The 23,037-nt window shown below is 43.3% G+C and overlaps 1 protein-coding gene across 2 annotated transcripts in view; it reads right to left on the bottom strand.

Annotated features, from left to right (window-relative positions):
* Positions 1-23,037, bottom strand: part of HIF1A (hypoxia inducible factor 1 subunit alpha) — a 44,147-nt gene that overhangs the window by 5,883 nt on the left and 15,227 nt on the right. For both annotated transcript variants that reach the window (XM_064155000.1, XM_064155080.1), the window contains exons 2-13: positions 18,422-18,612; positions 16,318-16,463; positions 16,134-16,218; positions 11,070-11,182; positions 9,609-9,811; positions 7,415-7,521; positions 7,090-7,237; positions 5,187-5,407; positions 4,737-5,017; positions 3,830-3,952; positions 3,213-3,607; positions 2,271-2,379 (exon numbers count right to left, since the gene is read on the bottom strand). In XM_064155000.1, the coding sequence (XP_064011070.1) occupies positions 2,271-2,379; positions 3,213-3,607; positions 3,830-3,952; positions 4,737-5,017; positions 5,187-5,407; positions 7,090-7,237; positions 7,415-7,521; positions 9,609-9,811; positions 11,070-11,182; positions 16,134-16,218; positions 16,318-16,463; positions 18,422-18,612 (2,122 nt within the window). The remainder of the gene's footprint in view (positions 1-2,270; positions 2,380-3,212; positions 3,608-3,829; positions 3,953-4,736; positions 5,018-5,186; positions 5,408-7,089; positions 7,238-7,414; positions 7,522-9,608; positions 9,812-11,069; positions 11,183-16,133; positions 16,219-16,317; positions 16,464-18,421; positions 18,613-23,037) is intronic.

Here is a 23,037-nt window from a genome sequence, read left to right as displayed (position 1 = left end):
GGTCGATTCTATCTAAATTTAAGATGTAAATTCTGCTTGCTCTCTGGTTATTGCCACCAAGCCATCTGACTCAAGTCCTAAGCCATTCTATTGCAGATACAGCTCCTTAGCATATTGTTTTGACAGCAGTATAGAAGATACGGAGATTAGAAAGCTTTTAAGAGCTCCATATAATTAGGATAAGTAGGAAGAAGCTGGCACTGGAACAGATGAGATAGCAGGGGAAAACCACCATCTTAGCATCAAGATTGCTAGCAAAAGTAGTTGAACCTGCAAAGTTTTGTCCTGTTAGTAGTAGTGACTGCTGCAGCAAGAGGAAAAGGCATTTCAGAGCACTGTCATCATCCTGAACACTTGAAGAACATAGGTTTTCAGATTACAAAATACCCATGCAAGTCAAAAGGGCAGTTGTATAATAGAACAACTCCAACTTAGAAGTTGCTTTACATAGTAAGGCCAGTCACCTATGCTGTTGCTGGTTTGCATCTTTCACTGTGCATGCAGTACATCCCTTTGTACTAAGAAAGATAACAGCTCCTGTCTCAATTTCATAATGTTAATAAAACACATGTTGCCCTTCTCCAGTTTTCTAGAAAACAGGAGAACTGAAGTAGTATTTTAGTCTTCACTTATTTTCACTCTTTGCAAAATAAGTCCTGCTTCGTACAGCTAAGAAGTTGAGGCACATTTTTGCACAATCTCAGGGCTGGGTGATGGGTTGGACTGGATGATCTTGGAGGTCTCTTCCAACCTGGTTGATTGTATGAATTTAAATAAGCCTGGGTTAACAGCATTTTTCTTTCATGCATGGCAAGGCCTTGTGAAGAAGGAAGCCAAACAAAAGCACTTGCTTGAACTAATGTCTGTAAGAGTTGGAAAATTCAGCTTCTGTCTGTGCAGATACCATCAGACTGTTTAGAATACTTTTGTCAAGTAGAGCAAAAAGAAGGTTGTTTGGCAAAGGGTGATGTTTGAGCCTATAGGCATTAGAAAGACACTAGGCATAGAAGCTCGAACACCATTACAGCAGTTAATACAGAACTGCTTGCGTTCTGTGCATCTAATGACATCCCATGGTATTCAGAATACTTTATCAGCAGCACTATCTGACAGCTGCAGCACCATCACCTGAGAAAAAGGCAAGGGAAGACAGTAAAGTTCCTGGCAGAGCTATGAATTCTTGCAGGGCTACTGGAAGCCACAGAACATCATGCATGAAAGTGCAAAGCATTTAGCAAATGGAAACGATGGCATAAGTATGATTATTTATTTTAAATGAAGTGTGCTTGCCTCATAGGGGAAAAAAAATGGACATGTAAAGCTTTTTCAGCCTTTCTAGAGGACAGCAATGTTAAACACAATGATTTGTCTCATGCCCAAACCAGAATACTAATGGAGGAATAACTAATTCATAGTTCAGAAGGAAAATAATCCTGCACTGGAAGGCACGATGGGCTATCTCCTAGGGGTAATCATCCACTACAGAATCAGTCTCAAAGGCTACATTGCAAGAGAGGAGCTAGAAATTAACTGGACAAAAGAGAAGGGGAGATTTGCAAAGAAGGCAAGAGTAATGGCAAAGCTCAGGATTTCAAAGAACTGACAGTAAGAGGCAAAGGTTAAGGAGGGAAAATACCCTTGCAGAAAGTAACAAGCTGAATAGCCTCAGTTCAGTGACTAAACTAAAAACTTGCTTTTCAACAGCTAGGGCAGATGAGGATGAGCTACTCAATCACACACACTAATACTAGACAGCGTGCACAAAATTCAAGTGGTAAGAATATACTTTTGCTAGGTTGTATGAATTTTATTCCTTTATGGTTCAAATGGTCTTATCTGATCCAATAAAGGAATTTCAGAGCCAATGAAGAAATGAAAGTATAGAAAGAAGCATAAACATACTATATCCAGTACTGACAAAGACAAAAATTGAGTTTAAATTCAAAAGCAAAATAAAAGTGGCAGTTATAAATCTAATGTCCTACATTTATGACTATCCCAATGAAGAATGCACATGTTCACAAGAGTACCTTCTAGCTAAACATAAAATGTGCTTGGGTATAGAGAGCAACTTTGAAAGAGCTAACAGTGAAAGAACTGAAATTGAGAGTATCTGCACATCTGTGGGAATTTCACTGTGGAATAATTCTCTCTAATCCTAAGATTCCAGTGTATGCAAAACAGCTAAACTCAGGAATCTGGCCCGGTGTCTCGTTTCAGAAATCACAAGGTTAAAAGTGAATATTTTAAAATGGTAAAACAAAACTCACAATTCCAACTGCCTGAAAAAGTGAACCATCATGTTCCATTTTTCGTTTTCTCTGAGCATTATGCAAAGCTAGCATCTTTGGATTTAGTTCTTCATCCAGTGCAGTAGATCTAAGGAAAATTGATTCAGGCTGTTAAGACGTTTCTACTATCCTCAAGCCACTCTTCTTTTGTGGACACTTACATGCAATATCACAGAGCTGCAATTATGATCTATGCTACTTTTCTTTCACAACTGATGCAGTTCAACAATCATTGTCTACGAGCATAGCACATGACAGCTTTTAATATCTTGCTGTGAAGCTCAGAATGAGTTACAACAACAATTTTTAAGGTCTGCAGACAAAAAGGCATGAAAGATCAGCAATTCACTTTCAACAAAGAGAGAAGGGAACGGTGAGAAAAACAGTCTGAATATTTCTAGGTAGAAATAATCTTTTATGTCTCAAAAGGCTAATGATTGACTTTGTGCAGCTTTCTGTCATGATAAGTATTTACTACCTATGCCACAGCCCATTATTACAAAACAGGGCTCATTTTAATAGCAATAAACAGAGAGACTGTAGTTGCCTCTTACCTCGTAACTAATTAAGCAAGAAAAAGAACACAGAACTACTGTGCAGGTATAACTACTTGTAAATGGTCTACTGCATTCTTTTAGAAAGGCTTCATGTTAGATACAAGGGCAGAACAAAGTTTACAGACAGTCTGCATACAGTAACTGCCTATTACTTAAGATGTTTATGTAACAGCTACTGTGAAATTAACTTTATGGAAGCTTACTGTGAAAAACAAACACGAAAAAACACTGATCTTATTTGAAACAGCCAAATTAAAGTGTAGCAATTTTTCACCTGAAGTAGAAAGCTGAAGACAAGTACTTAAGTGTATTAAATCTAATTTTCTGAACAGATACTAAAACTTAGGCTGAACTTTTGAAATACCTTTTATTCAGAGTGACTGTTAGCAAACTGGGTGCTCCTAGACAAGACTTTTCTGTCTGATCCAGTGTTCCTTTTGCTGCTCTGACTGGAGAAGCAGTTCGACTCCTGTTCCCACTGTAAGGTGACGCTGGGGCACTACTCGTTTCATTGACTACGTGAACAGGAGATGAAGGAACAATTAGAGTCTTCACGTCCTCCACTTGTTCTGTGTCTGGCTTTATTTCATCAGCAGTACTTGATGGTGTCTGAGTCTGCTGAAATATGGTAATGGTGGTTGCACTCTGGGAGCTGGAAGAACTGCTTTCCAGCGGAGAGAGCTGATCAAAGGATCGCAACTGGAAGTCATCATCCATTGGGATGTAAGGAGCCAACATTTCCAAATCTAAATCAGTTTCCTGGAAAAGAGGTTAAAATGATAAAAAAGTAAGAACATCTAGGCTACAACTTCACTATTTCAGGGAGGGTTTTTCTTTTATCAATCCTTACAATGTATTTTTGTAATTTATGTTAATAAAAATAGTACATAGAAGAGGAAGGAGCTTCCTGAAGACATTCCAAGAGAAAGAGAAGCACAGTGAGACTAAATGTGAAGATAGAAATAAGTTAACATACATTACCTGAGTAGAAAATGGATTTTTTGCTTCTGTATCTATTGCAAACAGTTTCTCCACTAATTCCAGTTTGAATTCATTAGCCATATCATTATCCACATCAAAGCAGTAGTCGTTGGGACTACTGGGCTGTGGAAACATCAAGAGCAGTGTTAAGTTTCTGTCACTGCATCATTTTGCATTGTGTCTACAGGTTTTCTGAAAAACATTCTGAGTAAAAGCTAATTCCAAGCTATAGGTGCACAAAATTAAAATGGGAAAGGAAAACACATTCGTATTTAGCCCACTGGGGAAGCACCCAGTTTATTGGACCTCTGCAGTGATTTATGGCAACTAATTTGCTGTTTAGAAGTTGTCTCTGAACGATTCTTTTCTGAAAAGACCAATCCCAAGCTCTTCTCATTTCTGTCAAGTAGCATTTACAGGACTAGATTCAATGAGGGACTTTTCAGGCTATCAGGGAGTGACAGGACTAGGGAGAATGGAGCAAAGCTGGAGATAGGCAGGTTCAGGCTGGACGTGAGGAAGAAGTTCTTCACCACAAGAGTGGTGAGAGCCTGGAATGGGTTGCCCAAGGAGGTGGTTGAGGCTCCACCCCTGGAGGTGTTTAAGGCCAGGCTGGATGGGTCTCTGGCCAGCCTGATCTAAGGTAGGGTGTCCCTGCCCATGGCAGGGGGGTTGGAACTAGATGACCATTGTGATCCCTTCCAACCCTGCCTGATTCTATGAAAAGAGAATTCTCAGGATGAAAGTTTATCTTTTTCCTCAGCTCAGGACCTGAGCTTAAGTAAGTCACAACACAGAAATCATTTTCAATTCCTGTCTCGGCTGCATCCGTAACCAGATTTGCTCCACAAGCCCCAACAGCAGCACAGACATTTTAATGACAGCATATCCAAATTACATAACTAACCTCAGGTGAACTTTGGCTGGTGCTTGCATCAGAAGGGCTGGTTGGTTGCTCTTGCACCTGAGGCATGGTAAAAGAAAGTTCGAGTGGCTCTGTGTTTGGCTCCAGCTTTGATACAACTTCTCTATTGAGTGCGGGATCAGCATTGCTACGAAGTGGCTTTGTAGTTTCAGAGGCAGGTAGTGGGGACATTGCCATATTTATATTCTGCAATTTCTCACTGGATGAGGGGAGCATTACATCATTATACAAAGGAACTTCATCACATTGTTGTTCATCAGACTCTATAAAAATTAAAAGAAATCATCAACCTAAGTAACAATACTCTGCGTGTCTACGGACCTCATTAAATTTCAACAGCACACTTCACTGTTAGAGTGGGAGGTTACTTTTCAAAGTGTAAACTACTAACTTTACTGATTAGCAGGCTTTGCAATTTCAATGCTCACCCACCATTACTGCTGAAATCTAGAGAGATAATTGTGTCTCCTGCAGCTGGGGCCAGCACTGTTAAAGCATCTGGTTCCTGTTTAAGTTTTTCAAATAGGCTGTTGGTATCATCCAGGTCATCTTTGCCAAAGATTTTGGTCATTTTCATATCAGGAGACTCCACTGGTTTCAGCATGCACTCAGTTTGTCCAAGGGAAAAAATTAAGTCCTTCTGAACAATTCCACTGTCAGACAGAGAGGAAGATGACTGTCAAATAACAGCTAGAAGGAATAAATTCAGGCTTAGCAGTTTTCTAAGTTGAAAAAAAATAATGAAAATGAAGACAAACAAACAAACAACACAAAAACCCCAACCTCAACAAACCAAATAACCCAAAACTACCACACCCCCACTATTTTATCAGGATAGGAACTTAGTTTTTTTTCCCCCTTATTCATTCTTCCTCAAATTTAAGAAGCAATGCAGCACCAGTTGTGGTGCCATTAAAAAAACATTGAGAACAATGTTAAGAACAAGCACTGCCCCAACCAACCAGCACTGCCCCCAACCAACCAGCACTGCCCCCAACCAACCAGCACTGCCCCCAACCAACCAGCACTGCCCCCACCAGAAGCCCATGCTTTTCTGACAGCATTGAAAAACTAATCAAGAAGTTATTTCCTAGAGCACTTTGTTCTAAATGGATGTGTAGTATGTTGATAGAGCACTGGAACCAGCTGCCCAGGGAGGCTGTGGAGTCTCCCTCTCTAGAAGGAGCTAAGCTGAGGTGGTGTGGTCTGGGCAATGGAGTAGTGAGGTGGATTGGGAACTGGTTAAAGGAAAGAAGACAGAGGGGAGCTTTTTAGCTTGGAGAGGAGACGACTAAGGGGTGACTTCATTCATGTCTATAGATACGTAAGAGGTGAGTGCCAGAAGGATGGAGCCAGCATCTTCTCGATGCCTAGTGACAGGACAAGGGGCAATGGGTGGAAGCTGAGGCACAGGAGGTTCTATATGAACCTGAGGAAGAATTTTTTTCACTGTGAGGGTGACAGAGCACTGGAACAAGCTGCCCAGGGAGGCAAGCTGCCCAGGGAAGTTGTGGAGTCTCCTTCTCTGGCAGTACTCAAGAACTGTCTGGATGCGTTCCAGCGTGATCTGCTCTAGGTGATCCTGCTCTGGCAGGGGGCTGGACTAGATGATCAAGAAAAGCCTGGCTGAGGCACTTAGTGCCATGGTCTAGTTGACTGGATAGGGCTGGGTGCTGGGTTGGACTGGATGATCTTGGAGGTCTCTTCCAACCTGGTTAATTCTATGATCTTTCGAGGTCCCTTTCAGCCTCTGACATTCTATGATTGGTACTGGTTCATTCACTGGAATTTTTCCAAACTAACCAAGGGCTACTGTACAATTGCAGCAAAACCCAGTCAAGGAGTCTACCTTAAGTTTACAATTAAAAGAGGGGTTCTAAGGAAGGAAAAAAAACATAAATGGGATTAAGAAAGACACCATTACTATTGCTCTGACTCCATGACTAGAAGTTATTAGTGAAATTAACTGCTCCAGACTTCAAAGATCAGCAAACTGTCTGAAGTACACACAAATTCTCAAATGCTCCCATTATGGTAGGCCCTACACTCATTTGCCTGTAGAGTTCTTCATTACATCAATAAAAGTTGGCTTTAAATACAATTCCTAATCCTAAACTTCACATCATTCTAAGCAAAATTTAACTGGTAGGATCTGGATCATAACATATTAGTTGGACTAGATGACTTTTAAAGGTCCCTTTCAACCCAATGCATTCTCTGGTTCTATGAACAGGGGATCACACTCAGAAAGTTGAACAAAGCTGCAATGCCACTAGAATCTGCCTTTGTCTTCAATAAAAATGATGCCAAAGAGCAGCAACATCATACAACTTACCTCAACACGTAGTTCACACATACTATGCACTGTGGCTGAGAATTCTTAGTGTTGTATATAACAGTTGCTTGAGTTTCAACCCAGACATAGCCACCTTGTTTAGCAAGCATTCTGTACTGTCCTGTTGTCACCTGCCCTTTTGTGAACACTAAAAGCAGAAAGGACAACCAGTTTTAACTACAGGCAATAAAAATGAGACCACATCAGACAAGTATCGCCTGCAGATTCATATCTGCAGCTGGAAGTTCTGCTGCTGCTTTCCTTCGTTGTTCTATCTCATCTCTTGCAGTTGGAGGGCTTTAAATACATTTTTTTTTCAACTTACTGTCATGGTGTGTTTTGGTCAGATGGTCAGAATCCAGTGCATGATAGTACTCATAAATAGAGCGACCCAGGAGTTCCTCTGGCTCATACCCCATCAACTCTGTAATTCTTTAAAACAAGGGGGAAAAATGCTAAGTAAAAGCAGACACAAACTAGCACAAATAACCACAGCATTTGGATGCTTGCACATCTAGGAAAGTCTTTAAAGTCACTTCCAGACACATTTACAGCAAATCTGCTTTACTGGGATTTTTCTGCCAGGCAACCAGCAACAGGACAAGGGGACACAGTCTCAAGTTGTGCTGGGGGAGGTCTAGGCTGGATGTTAGGAGGAAGTTGTTGTCAGAGAGAGTGATTGGCATTGGAATGGGCTGCCCAAGGAGGTGGTGGAGTCGCTGTCCCTGGAGGTGTTCAAAAAGAGTTTGGATGAGGCACTTAATGTCATGGTCTGGTTGACTGGATAAGGCTGGGTGCTAGGTTGGACTGGATGATGTTGGAGGTCTCTTCCAACCCGGTTCGTTCTAGGATTCTATGATTTTGATGCTTCTTTAAAAGAAGAATTTCAGCAGATATAAATATTCAGTGAAAAGTAAACTCTAACAATTCAAGGCCTATGGTAGTCAGGATTCAGCAAATCCCTGCTTTTTAAACATTTTCTTTTTTCCTTAAAGGTAGACCAGCTACTTATGCACTGACACCCCCAACTTAGTCAAACAGGAGAATAAAATTAAGGCATGCTTCAATACTTTTAAACCTGCAACTAGGAGAAATAAAGAATCAGATTTATTCTTTCCATTCAATCCCTCTCAGCTTTTAAAGAAAACAGTCTTTTCTTCAGCCCTTAGAGGGCAGTGCTAACCAGAGGAACACGTTTTGCTCTATTCTGTATGCAGAATGTGACCAAATAAGTATCTTCTATGTGACAACATCAGTCTAGAGAGGTAGGTAGTGCAGAGGACAGAAAATAGCCTGCACTGACAGCTGTTTGCACTTAACTGCAGCATTTACTGCAGCATTAACTGCAGGTGGGTAGATTCAGACTGGATGTGAGGAGGAAGTTGTTCAGCATGAGAGTGGTGAGAGCCTGGAATGGGTTGCCCAGGGAGGTGGTTGAGGCCAGGCTGGATGAGGCTCTGGCCATCCTGCTCTAGGATAGGGTGTCTGTGCCCATGACAGGGGGGTTGGAACTAGATGATCCTTGTGGTCCCTTCCAACCCTGAGTCTATGATTCTATGATTTAATTAGAATTTTGGGGGGTTTATAAAGAAAAGGAAGCAGACAGTAACAAATAATACCCAAAGCCAAAAGAAAGGGGCAAACAAAAAAAGAAACAACAACCAATCAACCCCAAAACAAAACAAAACACCCAAACCAAAACCACCAAACCCACCACAAAAAGCTCCTAAGCAAAAAGGACAAAACAACCTTCAAACAACTCAGGATAATGATTTCTTTCACTTCTGTTTTTCAACTTTGGAAAGCTATGTTTCCAGAGGGTAGTAAGAGCAGTGTCATGTATTTGAGTACCTAGACAATTTGTACCAGAACACAAACTCTCATTCTCAATAGCAGATAAATTGCATTAGAAGTACAGTTGGACTTTTTGGTTCATGGACTGGAGAAAGCAGGCATTGATCTCCTGAAGAAGGGAGAGGGGGGGGAAATGGTTGCAATGAAATGCTTCTGACAAGTATTACACATGCTTTCTCTACAGTCTCTAAAAGGCACCACCATCTTTGACAAATTCAAACAACTGAAGGTGTTCAAGCATTGTGCGGACCTAGAGCTTAGAGACATGGTTTAGTGTTGACCCTTCAGTGCTGGATTGAGGATTGGACTAGATGATCTTGGAGGTCTCTTCCAACCAGATATATTGTGTGTGTGTGTGACTTCATTTCCCTCAGTACCTGGCAGAATCCTCCATTTCAACTTCATCACTGCCACTACATTAGAGACCAGTCTGAACAGGCAGTTAACTGCAGGCAAAGGATTTATTCCAAACTAATAAACCTGCATCCTCCTAGGCATGGTGATCAGTTAGTAAGAGCCAAAAGTATCCCACTGATCCACTGTGCAGATGAATCAGGGTAATGAGTTAAGAATATGTAAGTGTATCAGGCCAGCACTAGCTGACATGTTCCAACCCTACAAATCCTTCACCCAAGTTCTTTTCTGAAGCACAAAATATGTATTACCTTTCATCGCAATAGGAAAACTTCATATCAAGACTGTGACGACTGAGGAATGTTTTACTGTCCAAAGGGACCTCAATGTTGGATGGATGAGGAATAGGTTCACAGATCAACACCAGACACGTCATGGGAGGCTTTTTGTAGCCGCAGTGAGTTTGATTGCCGCACGTGTCGTACACACGGATGTGGCCAGTGCAGTGGAGTACCTACGGCAAAGTTGTATTTTAAACAGAGACTGGGTTCTTGTCTGTCACACAACACATTGCCAGTGGCACACCCAGACCAAAGTCCTCCCCCTCCCCACCCTTTGATGTGATAGCAACAGGAAGGCAGCGCTGCTTCCAGGTAGATGGCTAAAGGAGAGTAGCAGTTCTCATGCTACATATGCTGCAATGAGTAGACAGGCTGCCAACTCTTCCCTCTTGGGTGCTGGCTGAAGTAACATGCTGGCTGCATCTCTGTGAAGCTCCTCCAGAGTTACATTAGTGATGACACCGATAAGCAATTGCCTCAGCAAAGGTATCTTACTATCTAAATTTAAAAGTTAGGGTAATACTAGCAACCTCCATTTTAGGAGAGTGATTGGCATTGGAATGGGCTGCCCAGGGAGGTGGTGGAGTCACCGTCCCTGGAGGTGTTGAAGCAAAGCCTGGCTGAGGCACTTAGTGCCATGGTCTGGTTGATCAGACAGGGCTGGGTGCTAGGTTGGACTGGATGATCTTGGAGGTCTCTTCCAACCTGGTTGATTCTGTGACTCTAAGTTTTCTGCAGAAGTGATGTTAGAGATCAAATACATTCCTCAAGAGACAAGAAGCTTTGCATTTTGTGGTGTTGGTCGAGTTGTTTTGTTCTGTTTTTTAAACCACTCTGAAGTAGGAATTGTTCACCACAGCAAAGAAGCTTTTTGATCCAGAATGACAAACTTACAACTGAGAGCCATAATACTACTCAGTACAGTAAAAAGTTACTTTTTGTCCAGAGTAGAAAATGCATTCACTGCAGAAAGTTATCAGGCTGCACTTTTTGTTCCAACTTTTACAAAAGGGATAGCCAGCAGCTTCAGAATGAATGGTACTGAAGTCCTTCAGAGAGACCTCAACTGTCACATTTACAGTGACAAATCAAAAGAAATCAGGTGTCAGCACAAGTGGTACCAAGAATTGTTTTTTCCTCAGAGAAGGCTTTATGCAAACAGATTTAGTAATTATAATTTCTAGCAAATAAGTGACCTCTAATTGAAAAGAGAAAATTCATTAAGTGTTTTGAGAAACTAATTTTAAAACCTTGTTTCAGTAACCTCTGTTATGTACTCAGCATTAAAATTCAGCATACTGAAGCACAATCAATTAAGTACTTAGGGAAACTCAAGCTTGTTGCATTAAGTAAAAATGTTGAAATACAGTCTTGTGACATTGAAACAGGAGGCTGCCAAACCAGATACAAACATTCCTTTGCATTAGTTACCTTCCATGTAGCAGATTTTATGTTCACTGTTCTCCCCCTGCTAGTCAGTGTGCACTTCATTCGGAGGAAAAAGCTGCGCTCTGTGTTCTGCTCTTTGCCCTTTTTCACAGGACCTAGGCAAGATAAACAGGAAAGCAATTTTTAAGCTCTCAGATCGTTTTCAAAAAGCAATTAAAAAAAACCCAGTTGAAGAACTCTAAGACTGGAGGAAGACCCCCAGAATAAAAAGACTGATAAGCCTAATAGCACTTTAGTGATAGCACCTTTCAGAATGAGTTCTACTGTGAGGCAGGCAAAAACTTGAAGTTTGGGTGTTCTAAGATCAGTATCACATTTGTAAGGCAACTCCACACTCCTAGATTCAGGGAAAAAGGAGTGGGGATAAAGTGATAAAAAATGTAATGGAATTGGAAATTTTTGACAGAAGACAAGGAAAGCAAGAGCAGAATGAGAAGCTGTGGAGTTGGTGTGCTAGTCTGAGCCTAGCTGGGATATACTAGTGAGAAGAATTAGATGATAGGCTGTGAAAAGGAGACAGTGGTGATGGCTACTGCACTCAAAGGCTTGCTGAGATGGATAAGAGCAAGCATAAGCAGAATGAGAAGCTGTGGAGTTGGTGTGCTAGTTTGAGCCCAGCTGGGATATACTGGTGAGAAGAATTAGATGATAGGCTGTGAAAAGGAGACAATGCAGATGTCTGCTGCACTCACAGGCTTGCTGAGATGTATAAGAACAAGGATACAAACACAGATTACAGAGTCTCTCTCTGGCTTTTGGGGCTGCATGAACTTCTCTCTCCCTGACTTCCTGCCTGACTAATCCTTATGCTTCCTAACCCCCCTGGCCAACCCTCCAAACTCACCTTGAATGTAAGGCAAAACCTGGGGTAAGGTAGAGGGGTGGGGAGAAGGTGGAAGGGTGGTTGAGAACCCCTTCTGGGGACTCTGGTTTCTGTAGTACTTTTTAACTTGTCTATTTCTGTATATACTGTAAATATCTGCTTGTATATTGGGCTAAGCTGTAACCATAGCTTCATTCTTTCAATTTCCAGCTCGGCTGAGTCTAGTCTGGGTGATTTTCTTAAGTGTGGACAGGATGGGTAACACCCAAACCATCACAGTTGGTTTCCACTGAAATGCATCAGTTACTCACTGCTCAGAGGCCTGCAGCTCTTCAGGACCACAGTATCTTAAGTTTTTCAGCTTAGAATCAACAACTCAGCTGTTCACATCCATCCAAATATTTCCACAGTCATTTACAATTTTAAATGGGTACCGAGTTTTTAAATACATATTAGCAGGGGAAGATCTGATCTTGGATCTGTGTGGGATTTAGATGGTCATGGCAAGTTTTGTTCTTCACATGGATCTCAAGAAATGAGCCCTGTTAGCCATAGCAATAAAAGTATCTTCATGAAACAAAAGATCCTCAAGTTGCAATTGACCTCCCATGTCAGGGCTGGGCTACTAGCATCTAGTCCTTGGGAAAGGGTTGTTTGGAGGTGGTGCTTAGGGATATGGTTTAAGGTGAATTTTGTAGAGTACAGGTTGGACTTGGTGACCCTGAGGTTTTTTCCAACCTGGATGTTTCTGTGATTCAGTTTTGGGAGGGAGGGGGAAGTAAAGAAATTCTAGTAGAAATGTTAGAGGAATTGGGTTTTTTCTATCTTTACTTGCTAACAGCAGGCTTTAAGTTGAGATTTTTGCCTTCACATGGGAGAACCTTTCAGAGTTGACTACTAGCTCAGCTGTGCTGGGCAAAGGAATGGCAAGCTGATCCTATCAGGAGAGCTACAAGCAGCTCACTGTGTGTGCAAGGAGGAAATGAAGCACCTAGAGTAAGTAGCAGTGGAAGAGCAAGTTTGCCAAAGTGTGCTGAGGAGTGAGGACCAAAAACTGGCAGAGGGTGGAAGCTTCCAGCATATAATCTTACTCCTGATAAATGTGTATGCAGTCATTTGCTCTCACCCTCCACAAACAATAGTAGCTATGACATTCTTCATGGTGGCTTGCACTGCAGCTACTAGTTTGACAAAGATCATTAGAAATGCATGAAAGGCCCTCTGCTATATTGTCTATTGCTTCTAGCAGAGGCAAAGACTAAGGGGTTTATGCCACACCAAAATATCCTCAACAAAGGAATGGGTGGGGGAGGGGAAGAAAATAAAGCAGAGTTCCTAGAAGTACCCAAAGCATATCTATTTCAGTAGATTTTGGAACGAGTTAAAGCAATCTAGAAATGAATACTTGAAGAGCACACAATGTTACCAAGTCCTGATGCTTAAGGTTCTGCTTTAAAAAGCAGCTGTAAAAGATGGAGCAACTTTCTCAAGCCTGGTTCAGCACTGGACATTATTTTTACAGCCACCAGCTTTGAACACTTAAAATGCAACTTCATAAAAACCAGCAGGCAGTTCAGATCCTGCCAGTCACAATCTGCACCTGTGCAAGCCCAAAGGGGAGCATTTAATACTCAATTCAGTAATTTCACTGATGTAAGAGCTGCAGTAGAACCTAACCTGGGAGCACTAATAACTATACAAATGTACTCTTATTACTGTCATTTAGACTTTTGTCTTCCAACTTCAGCTGAAAACCAGATTTTGTAATAATGCTTTTCAGACATCTTATTTCAGGCTGGTCAACTTAAGGCTCCCCAGAGTTAGTTTGCATGAAACTCAGCAACATAACACCAGCTTTTTGACACTGCTTTAGAGTGAAGCTGTTGCCCCACCCCAAAAGCACTGCTGTATTCCAGTATGGGCTAGGGGAAGGTCTAACCTAGCCTTAGGAGCAACACAACACCAGTTTTTTGACACTGCTTTAGAGTGAAGCTGTTGCCTCAGCCCAAAAGCACTGCTGTATTCCAGTATGGGCTAGGGGAAGGTCTAACTTAGCCTTAGGAGCAACACAACACCAGCTTTTTGACACTGCTTTAGAGTGAAGCTGTTGCCTCAGCCCAAAAGCACTGCTGTATTCCAGTATGGGCTAGGGGAAGGTCTAACTTAGCCTTAGGAGCAACACAACACCAGCTTTTTGACACTGCTTTAGAGTGAAGCTGTTGCCTCAGCCCAAAAGCACTGCTCTATTCCAGTATGGGCTAGGGGAAGGTCTAACTTAGCCTTAGGAATAAAACTCAACACTGAGGGCAGACAACTATAGAAAATGCTTACAAAATCAAAATTGTGGCTCTTAATGCTGTGATATCTTATCAGGTCCTCTCCACTGAATTAAACAGAAGACTTCTGATTTTGTGATGGTTTGGGTGTTACCCCTCCACACACACACTTTTGGAAGTCACCCAGACTAGACTCAGCAGGCTCTGGAAATTGAATGAAGCTTATTATTTACAGCTTAGCACAATATACAAGCAGATAGTTACAGTATATACAGTTATAGACAAAAATAGACAAGATAAAAGGTAATACAGAAACACAACAGCCCTTCCACAAACCAGAGTCCCCAGGAGGGCTCTCAACCACCCCTTCACCTTCCCCCTACCCCTCTCAACCTTACCCCAGTCCCAAGGAAGAATGGAGGTTCAGCCAGGGGGTTAGGAAGCAAAGTGGGTTAGTCAAAAAAATGGAGGGCGAGGATAGAGAGCAAGATGCACCTCAGAGCTCACCAGCAGCAGAGGAGAATATTGGTTACCTATGTTTTTATTTCTTGTTCTTATACATCTCAGCAAGCCTATGAGGGAAGTAGACATCACCACTGTTTTCCTTTCACAGCCTGTAATCTAATTCTTCTCACCAAAACATTCTAGCTAGCTTCAAACTAGCACAGATTTACAGTACTACATGAAAGCAGAGGTGAAGCTAGGATATTTATCACTACCTATATTATGATACAACTCTTTTTTTTATTAAGTAGGAATTACAGAGGTTGGACTTCAGACTTTTCACAACTGTGTAAAGTAGATCTGTTGGGAGGTATCCAGACTGCCAAGTCTTCATAGCCATTAACAAATCTTTGCAAGATATAAAAGCAGTAATTCAAGGACACTTGTTAAATGCAAAAGCAGAGAGATGTGAACACAGCATTCTGCTCCCTCAGATGGAGGAGAGTTTGGAATCTGTGAAAAGACAGCAATTTCATGCACCAGTTAAAGTGCAGAGCAACATCAATCCCAAAGCCCTTTTTGGGGTTGTCCAAGTACTCTCTGTTTAGTTTTCCTGTGTCCTAAAGATAGTAGCTTTGCTGTGTCTTAAAAGTCAATGACCACAGATTTGAGGAAGAAAGCATTTGCTTTTAAGTTGCCTTCTAAAGGCAAACCCCGGCCAAGACAAGTGCACCAGTGGCCCTGTAAAGGCAAACCCAGGCCAAGACAAGTGCACCAGTGGCCCTGTAAAAGCAAACCCAAACCAAGACAAGTGCACCAGTGGCCCTGTAAAGGCAAACCCAGACCAAGACAAGTGCACCAGTGGCCCTGTAAAAGCAAACCCAAACCAAGACAAGTGCACCAGTGGCCCTGTAAAGGCAAACCCAGACCAAGACAAGTGCACCAGTGGCCCTGTAAAGGCAAACCCAGACCAAGACAAGTGCACCAGTTGCCCTGTAAAGGCAAACCCAGACCAAGACAAGTGCACCAGTGGCCCTGTAAAAGCAAACTCAAACCAAGAGAAGTGCACCAGTGGCCCTGTAAAGGCAAACCCAGACCAAGACAAGTGCACCAGTTGCCCTCTAAAGGCAAACCTAGACCAAGTGCACCACTTCTCTCTCCATATTCATCTCTAGCAATGGCTTAAGAGCATTCTCATTCAACCTACCTCTAATTTTATTCCTGTAAGCATGCTAATCCTTTCAGCCCTCAATAACTCCTTTCTATGCACCAATTTTGCTATAGGTTAGAGAACTAACAAAGCCTTATCTCTCCTACAGTCAGAGTATTGCCGAAACATTCTGGTTATTTCTGTTGTTAGTATCTCTGAACAAGGTTTATTTTGTGATGTAAGCAGCAAAACATATTAGTTTGTTCTCTCAACATCATTTTCTGGCAGATACCCAACTGTATTACTGCTAGGAACTATCCATAAGTCAATGAAAGTCCTATTTTTCTCCTCACCATTTCTGTGTGTAAGCATTTCTCTCAGCTCTTCGTGGTCGCATGGATGAGTGAAATCAAACACGCTGTGCCCCGTCAATTCAAACTGTGGGAAATAAGAGGTACAGGAGTGTCTAACTTCATGTATAAAAATGGAACAGCTTTTACAGATCTGAAAGAGGCTTAGGAAATGTCAGTGTTTCACCTGAGTGAGTCCCATACACTTGTTCACGTTTTCAGACATGTAAATCATGTCCCCATCTTCAGACAGAACCATAACGAATCCATCCAGAGCTTTCAAGTAGAAACAGTTCAGTTCCTTCTCCATTTTGGCTTCTGTCTCCAGCTCACCTAAAAGGAGCCACATATTTTCATTTAAGTAAACATCAGCCATTCTTCACTTACCAGCAGGAATGACTTCCAGCACCAAGCTGCAAGGAATCAGTCTTGCAGGACTGTTCAAGGCCACTATAACTCACTTAGATAAGCAAGCAATTTAATTCTTCAAGCTTTTAGAATGGTATCACAAATCACAGCAACAGCAGCAAAAAAAAAAACAAATCAGTGAGGTTAACCCTCTCTGCTTTTATGCATAAACCATCCACCCTCAGGGAAAGTCTACATGGTAAAAACATGACCATTTACTCTCAAAAAGGCATTAGAAACCCTTCTTAGGGGATTCTTAGAAGACACTTTAGAGTACAGCTACCAAAGTTACTCCTCCATATGGTGTAAGTAGGTATGCAGGAGTACAAATTGATTGGCTAGGGTTGGGTGATAGGTAGGACTGGATGATCTTGGAGGTCTCTTCCAACCTGGTTGATTTTATGATTCTATCTACCTTCAGGGAAAGTCTACATGGCAAAAACATGACCATTTAATCTCAAAAAGGTATTACAAACCCTTCTTAGGGGATTCCTAGGAGACATTTTAGAGTTCAGCTACCAAGGTTACTCCTCCATATGGTGTAAGTAGGCATGCAGGAGTACAAACTGATTGGCTAGGGCTGGGTGCTAGGTTGAACTGGATGACCTTGGAGGTCTCTTCCAACCTGGTTGATTCTGTGAAATAGCTGATATAGCATCTATGGCATGCCACACAGAGGTTCATAAGTGAGGTACTCCTGTAATTGTATGAGTAGACATGACTGCAAACAGTTAAGTTCACCTTCAGTAGAGTATAAATGACCTCCCAAAAAAAGAAATTCTTGCAGTTTCCATTAAGGCAAAACATCTTTACCTAAGTCAGCCCTGCACCAACCACCTACAGTTTAGTAGAGCACAGTTATAGCAACCAAATCCAAATGACAGAAATTAACTTTGGGAGAAGGGTTACATAGCTGAAACTGAAAATGGCACTAAGTCTGTGCTGAGTCAACTAGGATCACCAGAACAGAAAGAGAAAAACAAAGTCCACTGAACAGTAGCCATATTTTTCTTGTGCCATCACCAATTGCCTATTTCTCCTGTAAGGTGTTCCACTTTGCCATAGAAAGGATGCAGCTATTCATGTATTTAACTGCTGACAGGTTTGAGAAACCACAGAATCATAGAATCAGTCAGGGTTGGAAGGGACCACTAAGGATCATCTAGTTCCAACCCCCCTGTCATGGGCAGGGACACCCTACCCTAGAGCAGGCTGCCCACAGCCTCATTCAGCCTGGCCACAACCACCTTCCTGGGCAACCCAATCCAGCCTCTCACCACTCTCATGGTGAAGAACTTCCTCCTGATGTCCAGTCTCAATCTCCCCACCTCCAGCTTTGCTCCATTCCCCCTAGTCCTGTCACTACCTGATAGTCTAAAAAGTCCCTCCCCAGGACCCCTTCAGATACTGGAAGGCCACAAGAAGGTCACCTGGGAGCCTCCTCTTCTCCAGACTGAACAGCCCCAACTCTTTCAGTCTGTCCTCACAGCAGAGCTGCTGCAGCCCTCTGATCATCCCAGCAGCCCTTCTCTAGACATGCTCCAGCATCTCCACATCCCTCTTGGAATAGGGGCTCCAGGACTGGATGGAGTACTCCAGGTGGGGTCTCACCAGAGCACAGTAGAGGGGGAGAATTGCCTCCCTCACTCTGCTGCCCATGCTTCTCCTGCTGCAGCCCAGAATCCAGCTGGCCCTCCAGGCTGCAAGTGCACACTGCTGGCTCATGTTGAGCTTCTCATCCAGCTGCACCCCCAAGTCCCTCTCCTCAGGGCTGCTCTCCAGCCACTCACTGCCCAGCCTGGATTTGTGCTTGGGATTGCAATAGCTTCCTCCTCAGCATGCTGCCTGCCCCGTTTCCAGATGCTGCTCCGTTGTTCACTTACCAGCATCCAGCAGCTTTCTCATGCGCAAGTAGCTGATGGTCAGCCTCATAATGGATGCCTTGTCCAGGTGTGCGCTGACAGTGTGGGGCAGGGGCAGCTGATGAGCCAGCTCATAGAACACTTCTGACTCCTTGCTCCTTCGGCACCGTGCTGCATCTCTTGACTTCTCTTTTCTGCGTTCCGAGCTAATCCTAGAGAAACAAAGTTTGGGCTTAACACAGGAAGCAGAGATATCTGTGCAAGTCTATTTTGAAACTAAGCTACCCAGCAGCTAATTAACCAGTTATCAAAGCTGAATGATTTTAAAACCTCTGTTTCAAAGTGTAAATGTAATTCTGTGGAGAGAGTTCTGTTGTGCTTGGGCTCTGCCAGAACTTAATTCAAGCCAAATGAAGTCTTTCAACAAGATCAGTTCTTCAGACATCTGCATACTCAGAACTGTTCCCAAAGTGTTTGTCTTGTACTTTGACTGCTGCCTCTCTAACCTACAAATACTATTTCCTCCTTTTCCCCTAAGTCCTTAAGTCCAGTCAAAATGCTACAACATCCAGCTTGATGCTCCATTAGTATTATGTACAATCTCCAATCCTTACCATCCTTACAAAGCCCACCCAATGGGTCAGAGAAGCAAGGATATCAATTTAGCATGAAGAGTCCTCCTTTTCAAGTGATTCACAAAGTCCCTCCCTATCTCTCTTTTTCCAATATAGCCCCTTCAAAGTCTCCCCTATAGCTGTTAAGTTGCTGCCTTATCCTTCCACTGCCTGTGTTATATTTATCTTCCCAGGACACAAGAAGTAAAGGGTAGCTAACCAAAAGCGAGTACCAAACAACCAAAACTCTTCATTAGCCAGCAACATGATTCCATAGGCACCCACAGAGGTTCACATTTGTCTCATGATCTGCCATGTGAGGTTTCAACTAAGCATTTTGAGATGTGAGCTCCAAATTTTTCTTCCATTTGAACAAGAGTTCAATGCTGCTGTGATCTCCAATGGATTATGCCACTGCAGCTAATGTGCTTTTCTGTCTACATGCATGATAGAAAAGGATACAGCATTATTACCCATTTTCCTTTTCATAACATCTATGTCCACTGAAGGCACCCTTACCTTCATCTTGCACACCCCCGAGATCACAGAATCAACCAGGTTGGAAGAGACCTCCAACATCATCCAGGCCAACCTAGCACCCAGCCCTAGCCAGTCAAGCAGACCATGGCACTAAGTGCCTCAGCCAGGCTTTGCTTCAACACCTCCAGGGACAGCAACTCCACCACCTCTCTGGGCAGCCCCTTCCAATGCCAATGACTCTCTCTGACAACAACTTCCTCCTAACATCCAGCACAGACCTCCCCCACCACACCTTGAGACTGTGTCCCCTTGTTCTGTTGCTGCTTGCCTGGCAGAAGAGACCAACCCCCACCTGGCTACAGCCTCCCTTCAGGGAGTTGTAGACAGCAATGAGGTCTGCCCTGAGCCTCCTCTTCTCCAGGCTAAACACCTCCAGCTCCCTCAGCCTCTCCTCACAGGGCTGTGCTCCAGGCCCCTCACCAGCTTTGTTGCCTTTCTCTGGACACCTTCCAGCACCTCAACATCTCTCTTGAATTGAGGAGCCCAGAACTGGACACAGCACTCAAGGTGTGGCCTGAGCAGTGCTAAGTACAGGGGAAGAATAACCTCCCTTGTCCTACTGGCCACACTGCTCCTGATGCAGGCCAGGATGCCATTGGCTCTCTTGGCCACCTGGGCACACTGCTGGCTCATTTTCATCTTCAGCTACTATCTATCAGCACCCCCAGGTCCCTTTCTTCCTGGCTGCTCTCAGCCACTCTGTCCCCAGCCTGTAGCGATGCTCGAGGTCGTTGTGGCCAAAGTGTAGAACCCTGCACTTGGCCTTGTTCAATCTCATCCCATTGGCCTCTGCCCACCCATCCAGCCTGTCCAGGTCCCTCTGCAGGGCTCTCCTACCCTCCAACAGCTCCACACCTGCTCCTAGATTAGTGCCATCTGCAAACTTACTGATGCTGGACTCAATCCCCTCATCCAGATCATCTATAACAATTCTGAACAGGACTGGACCCAGCACTTCCTGATACAAAAGGAAGTTGCACTATATCTGTAAGATCCCATTTTTTGCCACTGACTTACATGAAAGCTGTAAAAGAAACACATGCCTGCAAACACTGCTTTTACAATTCAAAGCTGTATGCCTTTCAATGTTATCTTAAAGAGATGAAGTGCCACTAGTTGAGAAATACAGAAAACAAACCACTGCATCATTTGCTACCAACAGTTCAGGAATTACTTTATTTCAAATTTCACTAGACTTAGAAAGTCACAAACTGCCACTGCTGAGTCTGCCCATCTGTGCAAAGGCTCTTTTTAATTAGCACACATCTTGTGAGAGGGACCACAAATGATAGAGGAAAGTGATTAGCAAGCTGATGTTGCCTAGGAAATAATGAACCAGATTCCATGTAAGCAGTCAGATGCTGACCCAAAAGAATACTTTTTCAGTCGTTCACAATAGTGAAAAACCTGATTAGTTTGTACAGAAACACACAAGAGACAATACTATTAACACTGGAAGCAAGAATGCCTTTAAACACAAAAGAAGTTTGGTAAGATGATTTGTAAGCCATCAGAATCTCTTCTAAGGTTACCTTCATTTTATTCCAGCTTCATAAAAGCATATGGCAAGCCATCCATGCCCAACCACACCATTCTCTCCTCCTACTCCCTGCCACTGCCAGCAGAAGGAAGCACTACAGGCTTGATTTTCAGACTCATAAGTTTATTTTTAAGCTGGTGAGAGGCCTGGAACACAAACTCTATGAGGAGAAGCTGAGGGAGCTGTGGGTGTGCAGCCTGGAGAAGAGGAGGCTCAGGGGTGGCCTCATTGCTGTCTACAACTACCTGAAGGGAGGCTGTAGCCAGGTGGGGTTGGTCTGTTCTGGCAAGCAAGCAGCAACAGAACAAGGGGACACAGTCTCAAGATGTGCCAGGGGAGGCATAGGCTGGATGTTAGGAAGTTCTTCCCAGAGAGAGTGATTGGCATTGGAATGGGCTGCCCAGGGAGGTGGTGGAGGCACCGTCCCTGGGGGTCTTCAAGAAAAGACTGGATGAGGCACTTAGTGCCATGGTCTAGTTGAATATCTAGGGCTGGGTGCTAGGTTGGACTGGAAGATCTTGGAGGTCTCTTCCAACCTGGCTGATTCTCTGATTCTAAGAGATAAGGAAAGGATTGTGCTTTCTCCCTTGATGGCTACATCAGGCTACTAGATCACAGAAACATCATTTCTATGTAATAATAAATCCACAAAACATAATGGACATCTTTGGAAAACTAATTTATATGCAGGACCCCAGACATACAATAGTTCTATAGGTTTCTGTGAATAGAAGTACATGTTCCTCCAAAAGGTAGCCTAAAATATCTGATATTTCCTGTCATGCAGATTTCTTCACATTCAATTTGCTCATGAGATGTTCCTGTTCTAGCTTTGGATACCTTGTTCTGAGAAGCTTGAGGGTCCCAAAACACAGCCATTACAAAAATCTGACCTTTAACAATACCAACAGAAAATATTTGGCTACATAACATCATTAACATTTTTACTGAAGACAGGCCACTTTGACTAAGGGTGGAAGTGAAAGAAGATCTGTATTCTCTTTTTTCTCTTTCTTGGACCACAGATTTCACTGACAAAATGTAACACCAGTAATTATGCTGCCTGAGAATCATAGAATCAGCCAGGTTACAAGAGACCTCCAACATCATCCAGGCCAACCTAGCACCCAGCCCTGTCCAGTCAACCAGGCCATGGCACTAAGCACCTCAGCCAGGCATTTATTCAACACCTCCGGGGACAGTTGACTCCACCACCTCCCTGAGCAGCCCATTCCAATGCCAATCACTCTCTGGCAAGAACTTCTTCCTAACATCCAGCCTATATTTCTCCCAGCACAACTTGAGACTGTGTCCCCTTGTTCTATTGCTGCTTGCCTGGCAGAAGAGACCAACCCCACCTGGCTACAGCCTCCCTTCAGGTAGCTGAAGACAGCAATGAGGTCAGCCCTGAGACTCCTCCTCTCCAGGCTCCCTCAGCCTCTCCTCACAGGGCTGTGCTCCAGGCCCCTCACCAGCTTTGTTGCCTTTCTCTGGACATCTTCCAGTATCTCAACATCTCTCTTGAATTGAGGAACCCAGAACAGGACACAGCACTCAAGGTGTGGCCTGACCAGTGCTGAGTACAGGGGAAGAATAACCTCCCTTGTCCTGCTGGCCACACTGCTCCTGATCCAGGCCAGGATGCCATTGGCTTTCCTGGCCCGCTGGGCACACTGCTGGCTCATCTTCAGCTACTATCTACCAGTATCCCCAGCTGGGTACTAGCTTCTCTCTGGCTTCTCTCCAGCCACTCTGTCCCCAGCCTGTAGTGCTGCTAGATTCACCTTTATAGCTCTGTTTTCTCTTTGTTAACTACTCATTGAAGACTCCTTCACCTGCAGAACATTCATTCTACAGAGAAACCCAAAGGACAACTACTGCAAGTAATTGGCTTCCATCTGCCTAGATGCCTGCAGTTTTGTCACAGCTTCCTTTCCAACTGC

This window comes from Pogoniulus pusillus, chromosome 1, assembly GCF_015220805.1.
Source record: "Pogoniulus pusillus isolate bPogPus1 chromosome 1, bPogPus1.pri, whole genome shotgun sequence".
In the NCBI taxonomy this organism is placed as follows: Eukaryota; Metazoa; Chordata; class Aves; order Piciformes; family Lybiidae; genus Pogoniulus; species Pogoniulus pusillus.
This window is presented reverse-complemented; position numbering and strand designations above follow the sequence as displayed.